Raw genomic sequence first — 12,730 nt, 5'->3', positions numbered from 1 at the left:
TTATATGAGCTGGCATACGATTTACATATTTTCGGCAAATTTCGACCCCTCGTGGCTGGTTTTTTTCCCTGAAGCTCAGTGGCAGCTTCCTTCCCTGGCTGAGTTACCGAACTTTCCCACTGTCTACTACATGTTCACTAATTTTATTAGGTGCTTGGATTTATGTGCTCCCTGGCTCTAGTCGATGCTCAGTCGGCGTAGCATTTGAATAACAAATGCAACTGCTGCAAGGCCAGCGCTGTGGTTCTTTGTTTGCTTGCAGCAAGGGATGATCCCATAAATCGTCTCCAAAACCGATGTTTATGCTAATTCGAATGGTGTGAGTTTTAGCCCGAATGTTTATAATTAAAACTTTAATTAATAGCCACTGAGAGATGGGTGTTTTTTTTTATGTAATAACATTCATTCTTAAAGGTACAGCGGTTCTGAAGAAGCTCTATTTTTTATAATGAAATATTAAACCAATCACAATACACCATAATCTTCTGTGCACCCCAACCGGAAATGATGTCTCATTTTTTTGTGAAGCATTTCAATACCCACCAGAAACCACACTGCGGGCGCCTTATCATGGACAATAAAATCTAATCTTTCTGGCACGATCTTTCCGGACACTTCAACCGGGGATGGACACTGTTGCACCTCGTCAGGAAACGTCATTACCCAGCCATCATACGGCTTACCATAATTAAACACGCCACGGGCGCTGCTGCCTTCACTTTCGTTCGCCAACCGGTGGTGAAATTTATGCATAAGTAAATATTTACGTGCAACATTAATTCTCTAATTTTAACATACACACACACACACACACGTGCGCGTGTAGCAAGACCAGGTCCAGGTTCTGCGCTGTGAAGCTCCCCACGAGCATACGCCGGGTGAGATCGTTCAGCGAGAGCGCGCACGGAAACGAACGACTTCAACGGGTGCACCAGGCAGGAACCCTTTGTTCGGACGTTGCACACGCGCTACCCCTGCGACGTTCCGGTTTCGTGTAGGGAGAAACGTGGCGCGGGGACGGAAAGGGAACCGTTTTGTTCTGTCGATTTGTAGACAACCGGTAAACATGCACTTCTTCATGTGCCTTGCTGCCGTCACCGTGCCGTCGTGGATTCAATTGCACTGCACAGGCGACCATACGGGAAGGAATACGACGCCGGCATCCGATGAATGAACCGCGATGGTTCCCATCGCCATCGCCGTTGTCGTCGACCGGTAGCATGACGGCTCATGCTCGCCCCGGAACGAACTCGCAAAACCCCCGTGGCCAACTGCAACTGCAGCAATTGAGCATGGGTGTGCTTCGATTTTCGCCGCCGGGGCGTGCGGAATGGTTTCATGTTTTATGCATGAACGACGGGAAATTATTCCGCAACAGCCGTTTTGTAGCGGTTTCGCACTCGCGCTGCTAAATCACTGACCATCCCGCGTTGACCTCCGGTACGTGGCACTTGCCGGTGGGGTGGAAATGGCCACGGAAAAGCGTGACATTTTCCAGGTGCTAATGGGTCGCACTTTCCAAGGTGAGAAGGCACCTTTTCATACAAAATCATGATGCAACAGATCGTCGACTGTATTTGTTATAATTTGTCAAAAAAGCCAGCACCGGAGCACAAATTTCGTCGCACGCGGCCTCACAAGCACGAACTTTTGCATAAACCGGTTCACTAACAAAGGTCACCTGGGCGGCCGACCCCGGGAGCCATTGCGATGATATCTTTAATTTTATGCAAACGATTCACACCGGTAAAGCGCATTGCCACCCACGACTGCAGGAAGGGTGGTTTTGTTAATTGTTTTCCACACTCCAGGGAAACGGGGGCATTTCGCACGTGTTTGATCCCGTCCGCGACTGGGCGGCGCGAGCGAATGTCCGCCGATCGTAATCGATATTTAAATTGCTGCAATTGTTGTGCCCGAGGTTGACGATGCGGCGCGTTTAAGGCCTTTTGCATCTCGCGCAAGGTGCCACATTCGATCGAAACGCCACGATACGGGCAAGGGTGGCAGAATTTGTGGTTTCACAAGCGCCAGAAATAGGGAGGGAAATAAAAACCATATAAAAAACAACGACACGTGCTAATCGAGGGTAAAATCTGGTTAGAGTTATGTTTAACTTCTCGCTGTGGGCTGATACAAGGTGCTGGCATTTGTAACCATTTTTTGTTCGCTTCTATCCATCCCCGTCCGGTTGATCTGCAGCTCGGTCTCCTTCGACACATGTGCAGCCGATTTATTGCGCCGATACGAATGGGTAGATATTTCTTTACGACCGTTAAAACCGCCGTTTATCTCAATCATACCGCTCGCGATGGCAAACAAACAAACCAACCGAAAACTTCAACCTTATATCACTATCATTAGCGGGCACGCTGCACCTAGCTAATGGCACGCTGTAAATATTTGGACGTACGGCAAACGATTCGAAAAAAAAGGCACACTCCTCCTTGCGTACCAGCAACGCGCGCGCACCCACTGCCAGATGCCCCGGGGGTGCAATTTTTGGCCGGCAGCACGAAATTATAACCATCGAGCGTAGAGCGAGCATGGTTGGCCGAAAAATGAACCGTCCCATTTCCACAAGCGGGATCCACGGGTTTCGATCGCGTTGCCCCGAGGGCTTTGAGCTTTTTTTTTTCGCGACCCGTCGTCGGCTAATTTGCATCTCGCGATCGCGATCTCTGACCGGGGCGATTGGAAATCGATACGGACGTGCGTCGCGGCCCGCAGGGGCCCTAATCGTGGCCAGAGTTGGTTTTGTTTCGCCATCAAACGAACGCGCCGAATCCGGAGGGCCTCCACGTCTGCGGATAATTAAGCGTTTGATACAGAAGGAGGAGCAGATCTGCCTTTTCTTTCGAACGCGAATCGGACGCTAGTACAACAAATTTCTTCGCCCAGTTCGCTACGGTAGGAGGGCAGCTTTCGACAGTTTTTTGTTTGTTTTATCGGTTAACACGGTGTTTGACGGGAGAAAAGAGCCAGCTAATTAGCATATCGAAGTGTTTTTCGAAGCGTTTTGCGTGTGTTTGTTTCGTATCAAACCACCAACAGGACACACGATGCTTAATATCCTAGGCATGGCCAGATGTACGATAGACTTGCGGTGGCAACAAGCGACGAACCGTATTTTTGAGCAGCTGCCCTTCCTATCGGTGCATGATCGGGCTCTTCCGAAACGATTTCGTCATAATTTGCTTCCAGTCCGCCCCATTGCTCGCCTGGTTCGCGAACTGCTGCCACTGCCCGCATTCCTCCCACCAAAAAGTCCCACAAAACGGGTCAGGATGGTCGATAAATAAACCTGTTTATTTACGGCTACTTTGTCGCTCAAAAGCCAAAATAAAAGCAGACGAAAGCGAACAAAAAAACTGTCACTTTTGCCTCACTCATTAGCATCGTTTATGGGGCGTATTGTCTGGCAAAAGGAGGTCCTCTGGGAGGAGGACACTCGGTTCGCTTTTTGGGGTCAGCCCTTAAAAGGCGTTGCAGTTCAGCCCAGCCTGAGGGAGCCCACCGTGCCACGACGTTAGACGGCGTAATTGCACAGTTCAATTGAAAAATTATAACACAATTAATTAGATAGCAATCGATCCCCTTTTCGGGTCGTTTTCGGTTCTCGCAAAGCATTCCTCTGCTGTATGGCCAAAATCCGAAGCCACGCACGCATGCACCTGACGCAGCGAGACCTCGACCACCGCCGATTGGGTGAGGCAATGTGAGAATAATGCCCGCAAGTACCGATTGTTGATGGTAATTTATTCACACCTTCCTACCATTTAGTTGTGTTTTTTGTTTCGCCCGCCCCGTTGGGGTTACATTTGTTGCTACATTTCCTCCTTTTCGGGTTTCGGCGTTTTGCGGTTTCCGCGACGCGTTTCGATGACGTTTCCGCAGGGGCAGCTTTTTCTTCACCCGAGCAAGGATATCAGGTGCGATCTGACGCAGGATGCAGGGAGGAAAACAATTTGTACGAAAATGTAAGGAGAATTTTAATTGAATTATACATTGCGTTATTATCACCCAGCCTGGATCGTTCGACACGCCGTTCGTGGAATGATTTTCGACCCCAGCGAGAGAAAAAAGACAGGAAAGCGACCGTAACACACAGATGTCGTTTTTGTCATCACCTGCTCGGGGGCCCACTAGAGCGGCCGATCCGGAACAGATGGCACCGTTCCGGGATCCGGGAGATCGCACGGCTAATTGGCAAACCGCCGGTTAGGGAAGGCTCGTTAGGCATGCGATCTTCCGGATGACAATTGCGCGGAAGCGAACGAAACCGGCACCGGCCCGATTATTATATCTGCCAGTGACATCGACCGGAATCGAGCCCACGGTTTGCTGTGACATCTTCATTAGCAACCTCCGCCTGCGAGCCGGTAGCGCTCAAATGAGCGTTGTCAACGCATCTGTCCATCAAAACGGCTGCTCGTTGGTAGCACGAGCATGCTAAATAACATTACAAAAAAAAAAAATCCAACCCCCAACCGACTGTTTCGGCTTCGGGCCAGTGCACATTGTATGCAAATAGGCCGATCGGTCATCATCCGCTCGCGGGTGAGAGCTGTCGTAATGCAACACCAGTCCACCGGCGATCCATCGCGATCCCTGAACCGGCAGCGGTGATTGATTCGAAACCGTAAATCAACCCGGAACGCGGGTGACACCGGGTCCGGGCCGACTAATGCATATTCATAGACCACTTGGGTGATAACCGATATGTAATTCGGACGTCACTCCAACCGGCCGGGTGGTCCGCTTGACCATCTATCATTTTGTATCAGGTGGAAAATCCCAACGAGATGCTAATGTGCGGTTTCGGCTGACAAACCGCACCCGTGGCTAGTAATTGAGCGCATTCCCGGGATGCGGGATGAAACATACTAATAAAACAATCGAAACCGGACTACCTTATTATGATGAGCGATGGAAATGCTGTGTAGGAATGGAAGAATACAACTGAAAACTAAACCACTGGCCCTTCACCAGCGATAGAATACCGCAACGTTACATCCGGCCGTCAGGTAAAATGGTATCCAGCCTCAGGGCCGGATCAATCGGAAACGATCGAAAATTCCCCCTAACCCGGGATAGGAGACAAAAAAACGTACACCAAACAAACGAACCGACGATTAAATGGCGTGCTCTGGGGTTTTTTTTTCGGTGTGCTCTCAACCGCATTCCGACGACGAAATTAATGCCCACGGTTGGCTACCGTTGCGAGCATCGCGCGCGACACGCGATTTGCGTGCTAGGAACGTTTCCTTTTTGCCTTGTCGAAAGGGAAAAGAGAGAGAGAGAGAGAAAAATACACCCCAATTCAAAGGTGGATGAGTCAGAGCTCTTCCGCAATTAATAGAAGCTGTGTGAGGGTTTCATTAACCCGCTTCTAGGGAAGCGGGAAAATTATGGCGTTCGATTGTTGCCACAATCAAACGGTTTTGCCGCCACCGTCGTTATTTCGGTCGCCCTGGAATTGGGAAGTGCCAGAGGCGTTCTGAAACCGCGATCAAAGCCGTCCATCCAATTGACGTCTACGTCGTTTTCTAGCGTCAATTATTTGCCACCAACCTCGGCGGGCCGTCGTTTTGCTTCTGCAAGTCCTCGACCACCCTCGGCGGGGCGGCAAAGTTCCTTTTAGTAGTTCCCATTTTACCCCCATCGGGGTGGCAGTCGACTTCAAAAGACATCCGATTGCATTCGGCACGGCCCGGGTTGCTTTGCGCGGTTTGATTCGATGTTTTGGCACTTCCGGTGCCGTCGATCAGCCACCCCAAGGTGGCCCGGAACTGGATCGACAAAATCCACCCCCCGGAAGGGCGATAAACGAAGGCCCAGTACACCCCCCGGTAGCGCACCACCCACTGGGCTAACACCTGGCCTAAAAACGGAACGCGCGTGCTCGCACTGGGAAGCTCGCGGTTTTTTTTTTCGATCGATTTACCCGAATGCTCGTTGATTTGCGCCCTGGTGCGTTTCGGAGCTGAAATCGGGTGCCACGATTCGTTCCGGATTCGCACCGCAATGCCGGTGGTCTTGGAAGGAAGAGGGCGAGTGTTAAAATTAAAAATGCCCCATTTATTCCGCCCTCCCATCCCAGGGGATCGTTTATTTCTGGTTCCTTCTGCTTTGGCCGCAATTCGACGCCCCAATACGGATGCTCCCCGTGGAGGCTAGATCTACTGCCGCAGCACCCGTTGCTCAATGAATGGCAGACGAGGTAGAAAACCAACCAAGAAACCAACCGGCCCCAAACCCGACACTGACAAACTCCTCCGAGACATTAAAATGCTATAAATCATCGTTTTATGCCACGTTTATGCTCCGGCGGCAGTCCAACGGCGGGCAGCCACGCGGTCAATTAATTAGATTAACCATCAGGCCTGAGCTGCAGAACGCCGCACCAGCCAAGGCGAACAGCAATGCGAGCTCGAGCCCATCCAGCCGATCGAGCTGAAGGAAGGCGGCTTATAAATATGTAAGCACATGCTCTGCACCGATGGGAACGACCATGCAACCATGCCAGCCGGTGCAGTCACCGCGAAAAAGGAAGCGACAACACACGTTGGTGGGGATGGCCGGTCGCGAAAAAAGGCCTGATCGAGTCTGAAAGTCCCTAGTCGCTGCTGTGCGCTGGATTCGATCGTCCCCGGCGGCAGTGGCGCGTTATCTAACGATCGACGATCGACTGATCGTCTATGGTTGCAGGCCGAAGAGTTCGCGAGTGCGTCTTTTTGTTTTTGTGCGATCCCACGAACCAACCGATGGTCCTGGTGGGCTTCAGAATAAATACAGGAAGCCGGAAGGCATATATTTGAGCCCGAACCACAACTACCTTTCCGCTGGCGTCTAGGCAAACCCACCCAAAAGGAGCCTTCGCATCCGCGACGCGTTCGGTAGTAATTTTTTCGTCCTCAATGCGCTGGGATGCGATCGCAGGACGGTGATAAAGAGTCGCACTCGACACGCTGACCACCCGCGAGCGGAACACTTCGGTTTAGCGAAACCCATCATCACATCTGGCCACCCGCGAGCCCTTTTTATGGGGTCCGAGCAGGGGCAGCGTGGTGAAATTATATGTCATCGGAAGCGATCGTCACCGCCCTCGGTTTTAATTTTTATTGCCATTTTCGCTGTGGACGGGGCGCTTTTTTAAGGACGCACAGGATGCATCGAAAACAGGGCCCGGTGGGCACTGAAATCGCAGATCGTAATTAATTACGAGCGGCAGTCGAGCGAAGGAAATTGCTCTTAGCCGTCGTAATTCATCGCCCCGCGAGGGTGCTGATTTGGAAAGGGCCGGTGCGTACTAGCCGGAGGGTTTTCCGGGGCAAAATCGCATCGGTTTTTTTCTTCTTTTCGGCGTGTTTTGGATCCAAGCGAACGTAGAGAAAAAGGAAAATCCCACACGCCACGCCTGATCTGGATCACTTGAGCTGTGATCCTCGAAGGTCGAAAGTGTGTGCTTGAGTCCGGAAGGACCCAAAGCCCTAAAGGGCCGATCTTGAGTTCTTTTTCTCGCCCAAACACACACACACATACAAATACACTTATCCCCCATCGAGGTACTCCACATGCTAATTACGTGCATCGTAAACCCATCGAAAGCCGCGTTTCGTTAAATCATAACCATAAACTTAACCCTTCGTTTTTTTTTTTGCTTTTTTTTTCTTTAACCACCCGCTCTCCAGGTACCCTGCGACCACCGGGCCTAATCGGGGGCTCCAAGCCGAAGGTGGCCACGCCAGCCGTCGTCTCAAAGATCGAGCAGTACAAGCGAGAAAACCCGACCATCTTCGCGTGGGAAATTCGAGAGCGTCTCATCTCGGAAGGTAAGTCCCGGGCAGGTCCTCACGGATGTTTTGCGTGTGGTCGGGCAGGCGGCGACCGCGAGCTCGTACATTGTGTCGCGACTTCCGGAGTGGGCGCATCCGATCCACTATCCAAACCGGCTAATCGAGCTCAATCAATCGAGAGGGTCGAAAATGAGACAATAAATATGCAAACCCCCTTCGCGCGGGCTTAATCATGCTTCAATCAACTGAACGAACTGACTCGCCACATCGACGTCTCGCAGAAACGGCCGCTTCTGGCCGTCCTGGGAAGGACGATGAAGGGCCCGGCATGATATGCAAATCGGCCACAAGCGCAACGAGATCCTCCGGACGCCAGAGCCCAGTAGACGGTTAATGATGCGTTCGGAAGCGTTTCAAGTGGTTCGATTTTTTCTCTCTTTTTTCGTTTGCCTCCAGACTGGTCGGAATTGCAGTCTTCTCGCGCATTACAACGGCCCAGGAAGCCCGATTACAATCAGGCGGCTCTGGGTTGGATTCGCAACAAACGCACTCCCGCTCCACCACGGGAACTCCAAGCTCAACCCCGATCGGGGTGAAATGATAAACGATTGATTTATTGAATGGGTACGGGTTTGATTTAACACATTCGCCCAAGCTCACCGCCCCGATTCTGGTCCTTTTTCCGTTTACCGCGGCGGTGCGATTAGTTGGCCTCCCGCGTGCGCGATGGCCGACCAGAGATAAACCCGCACAGGTCAGGCCCTCTTTTCTTGGGCTCAGGTGCGGTCAGGGTAATTACTCGCCAGGGTAGGCCACCGGGTGCTCCAATACCTGTTGATGCGCGCTTTCTACGTGCGGGCAATTTGTTTTCCTGCACCGTGAGGTGTGGATCAATAAGAGAACCCGCCCATCCCGATATCGAAAAAAAAGCATGCACTACGCAAAAACATCCCCTGCGGGAAATTGGAGTGAGTGATGATTAACTATCGCGCAATGAACATGAGCTTTCGCGATGTTGCACTTCACGGACGCGTGCATTTTTATATGGTAAAGAACCACCCGAAGGCGTTCGCCTTCCTGGCTAGGGAAGCAATGCATCGGGTGGTTCTTTACACACAAAAAGCACACTCTAAACTAATGTGCACCTGCCGTCGTCTAGCCGCAATCAGACACAATCGTCGCGCAAAACACACGCACGAAGCGATGAATTATACGTCAGTTCCATAGCGCACAATGTGGTGGTCGGTTAGGCAGTTGAATTAATGCGACCGTGGGCCGATGTGGACGCTGATGATGCATGGATCGGACTGATTACGGTGTGAATCATAAATTTTATTCGCACGCTCGCCCCTCGTGGAAGTGTTGTCCAGGATGGGGGTAGTAAATAAAAAAAAAACGAAAATAAAAAAGACACGAAACAAACGAACATGGAACGGCACACGAGAAGGGGTTGAAGGTGACCAAAACAGGGATGATCGCGGTTGATTAACCGCGACTGGAGCTCGAAAAAGGGGCAATCTTATCCGGCGGAACCATGTCCAGCATCGGCCCCGGGAATGGCGCCGTCGGTGGGACATTAATTTATTCCCTCACCTCGACCCAACTCGCCCGTGACACGTGTATGCGTGTGTGTGTGTGGTTTTTAACACCCATCGAGAAAAGACGCGCACTCACCTGCGCGTTGCGTCGAAACGCAGCGTGAGTGATCTATTTTGTGGGCTTGAAGGGGTCCAGTTTAGTGATGCTGCTCGCAGGAGGCTCGTAGTTAAATCAACACCTCCTTAAGGGGCGCGCAATTGACCCGATCGCAGTCGAGTCGAGTGGATCCTCTCCGGTCCGGGTCGCGGGCAAGTAGCGATCGATGGGCCATTCCTGCGGCGTGATGCTCGAGTGCTCGATGAGGCTCGATCGAGGCTGACTTCCCTTTTGGCTGCTAAAACAACAAGCACCGTAGGCGAAGGGAAACAATTCAGCACCATTCCACCGGACGGACCGAGTCTCGGTTTGGTGGCTCGCATTACGCGATTGCTATTACAATTGCTTGCGTGAGTGTTTGCTTTAATATACTCCTTCCATTCGAGGCTAGGGGGATATGACAGGATCCAGCAAAAGAGTTGAGAACCCCCGCACAGACGGGCAAAATAATTACGAATATTTTCACACCCTCCCACCCTACCAGACAACCCGAAATTTCCTCCTCCCCATCGACGTATCGTCGAAAACAGACGATCTTGAAACCGATCATCATTTCCATCGCGTCCGCTGATCGATTATTGTTTGCCTTCCGAAAATATGCTGCCGTTGGAGGTACACGAAACGGATGGGTGTCTTGGCACGACTCGCCTGAGAGGTCCACGTCAATTCGGGCTACTTCAAACTTCCTAACCAACCGTAAACGTAACGCACGCAAAACGGTAGGTAGAGTTAGGACTGGTGTCGTTTTTTTCTTGGCTTTCATGAAGACACGCTTTTGGAGGTGGTTTCAGCGCCACGGTGTTGAGTAAACGAATGCCTTCCCGGTACGTTGAAGTACCGTGGTTTGTAATTAGGAACTGAAGGGCGCACGGGCCTTTCGGCTTCTGATTTTGACGGAGGTATGGGCGCTCCATTGGGTAAGAGATTTAGCCCTACTATGAACATTTATATACGTATCAATCGAGGTGTGGTGAAGATAATTTTACATTTTTTTTAAATCTTCTATTGAAGCAACGAAGGTTATATATAATACTGTCAAATAATACATAAAACTTTGAAAAATAATGAGATAAATTTGAAAAACCCTGCCTTAAATGAATTTCGATAAAAGTTGAAGAATAACTGACGTGTGATTGAGCGTCTAACATACTAGGCTGTTCAAACTGTACGCGTTCTTATCGCATATCTCTTTTTTTGTCAAATAAACAGTTAAAACTATCGGTCTGACCAATCAGCTGCAACTTGCTATCCGACCTGGCTAGTCAACTGAGTTGAACGTCTTTTCTCTACGCCAAACTCGACAGCTTATCGATTAGCTTCAGCTCACCCAATACTCATTCCCCAGGCTCCATCGAAGCGCCACTCAGCGCAGGTTCGCCACAAAACTGGAAATGTCAATTTACAGCACACGGAACGAAACGCGTTGAGTGGAGCAGCCGAAGTCGTGCCAACTCGTTTCTAAATGGGCTGGCAGAACATGTCGTTCGCGCTATCTTAAGCCCCTCTCACGCCGTGGAAACATGCGACAAATCACATGCGTGGCGATCGGAAACGGAGCCTCGATATCGTGACCGAACATTTGCCGAGAATCTGCAAATGGCGGCGAAAACCAACCGATCGGTGGGAGGAAAATTAAACACCTCTTCGATGCTTTAGCTTCATCGGTCATCGGTCAGGCTAGTGGCGCATAGACACAAGCCCGATGAGACGGACATTGCCGGGACATTGAATTATCGAAGGGCTCGGTTGTGGAAAATCTTAGGACTAGGGCTGAAATAAACCGTGTTTCACCATGGAAACGAGTTCACGTCCACCGCATCAATCTCCACACCGTGTTGAAGCTCACGCCATCCCTACGAGATTAGCCCTGGTGCTTCGTTAATCTGCCAGCCACATCTACGTCCTACGATCCACCGTGGTTTACCTACACGGCACGTCACGTTGACGCCGCCATCCACGCACGCCACATTTGCTGCCAGCGCCGACGGGCCGTTTATTATAATGAGATTTAATTCTCACATTTGTCACAACTTTACATGTATTAGCGCAACACACACTCACGTACGAGCCATGGCGGTTCCTTCCCGCAGGTTGATGGGAAAAATCTTCATCGCAATCCCACGAACATATAAGGGATTTTTTCCGAACGTTGCACGCCCTAATCTCGCGTCAGCCATCGCTCGAAGTTGCCACCGTCGACTCGCTGGGGGCGACAGCGCGCGAGACATAAATTCGCAAAACACCATCTTCGTTCCCAGGGTGGGGTGGATTTAGGCGTACCGATTTTGTTTTTTTTTCGTATTTGTACCTTCCGCTGCTTCATTTCAAGCCCCTCGAGTGGTTTTTACGCGGCGGCCGTTTATCGAGCATCGATTATGGGGAAATTGCCACCAGCACGGTGCTTTCCGGGCTTTCCATGCTTTGTCGGGATGAAACGGTGGATCAATCAGATCGGAGCAATTCACCGCCGGTGGGCATAGGTAGCTACAGTTGCCGATCCATCAATATATCGCAAATCGGTGTGATTTATGGTCGACCGGAACTCCTTAGGCGCACGGTTGGCACATGATGGGACTTAATTTGGGCTCCCGCTGCCGCGGCGGCTTTTGTACGCGATGGAGCTGGATAAATTATGACGCGTCGGTATGAGTGATGAGCTCGCTTTTGCTCTTCTTTATTGCGCTGCCAAAAAACACCAAACTCCAAAAGCACGCTCATTTGCACGCTGCGTGATTTGTTACATCGCTCTGAATGCTCGGGAAGCGGCAACCTTTTTCGGGGAACTGGCTTTTAAACCCATGAGCGCCTGTTTGGGTGGTTGAGGAAAACCTTTCAACTCCAACGGTGTCATTTCTCGTGGCCAGAGGTGTGAAAGAAATCGGTTAAAACCCGTTCGTTTCCACCAGATCGAACGCAAACCGCATTCGTTTGCGTTCAACGAGTCCATATCAATCATCGTCACAAGATCGACAGCGGGTCTGCCTTTAAAGCTGCGTCCTGTAAAGCAACCAAACCGCCGAACTGACCCTTTGAACCCGTGCCCCGACCGGGAAAGGATCATTACTCAACGCGCCATTTTGTTCATTGCCCACCATGGGTGGAAAATGTGGTAATTGAAATGCTGTTCGCCTGCTGTCTTTGCGGTTCTTTGGCGTTGCTTGGGTGTAATTGAAAAAAAGAAATCCCAGAGAGCCCACTCGGAAGTGTGCCTACCGACAAAGGGCACCCGCTGGTCC

General features: G+C 50.9%; 1 protein-coding gene across 1 annotated transcript in view; it reads left to right on the top strand.

Annotated features, from left to right (window-relative positions):
- The window catches only part of LOC128729145 (segmentation protein paired-like), a 38,413-nt gene that overhangs the window by 18,102 nt on the left and 7,581 nt on the right, over positions 1–12,730 (top strand). Inside the window, exon 4 of the mRNA XM_053822801.1 lies at positions 7,695–7,835. Coding sequence (XP_053678776.1) covers positions 7,695–7,835 — 141 coding nt within the window. The remainder of the gene's footprint in view (positions 1–7,694; positions 7,836–12,730) is intronic.

The sequence above is a fragment of the Anopheles nili genome, chromosome 2 (assembly GCF_943737925.1).
Source record: "Anopheles nili chromosome 2, idAnoNiliSN_F5_01, whole genome shotgun sequence".
Taxonomy (NCBI): domain Eukaryota; kingdom Metazoa; phylum Arthropoda; class Insecta; order Diptera; family Culicidae; genus Anopheles; species Anopheles nili.
This window is presented reverse-complemented; position numbering and strand designations above follow the sequence as displayed.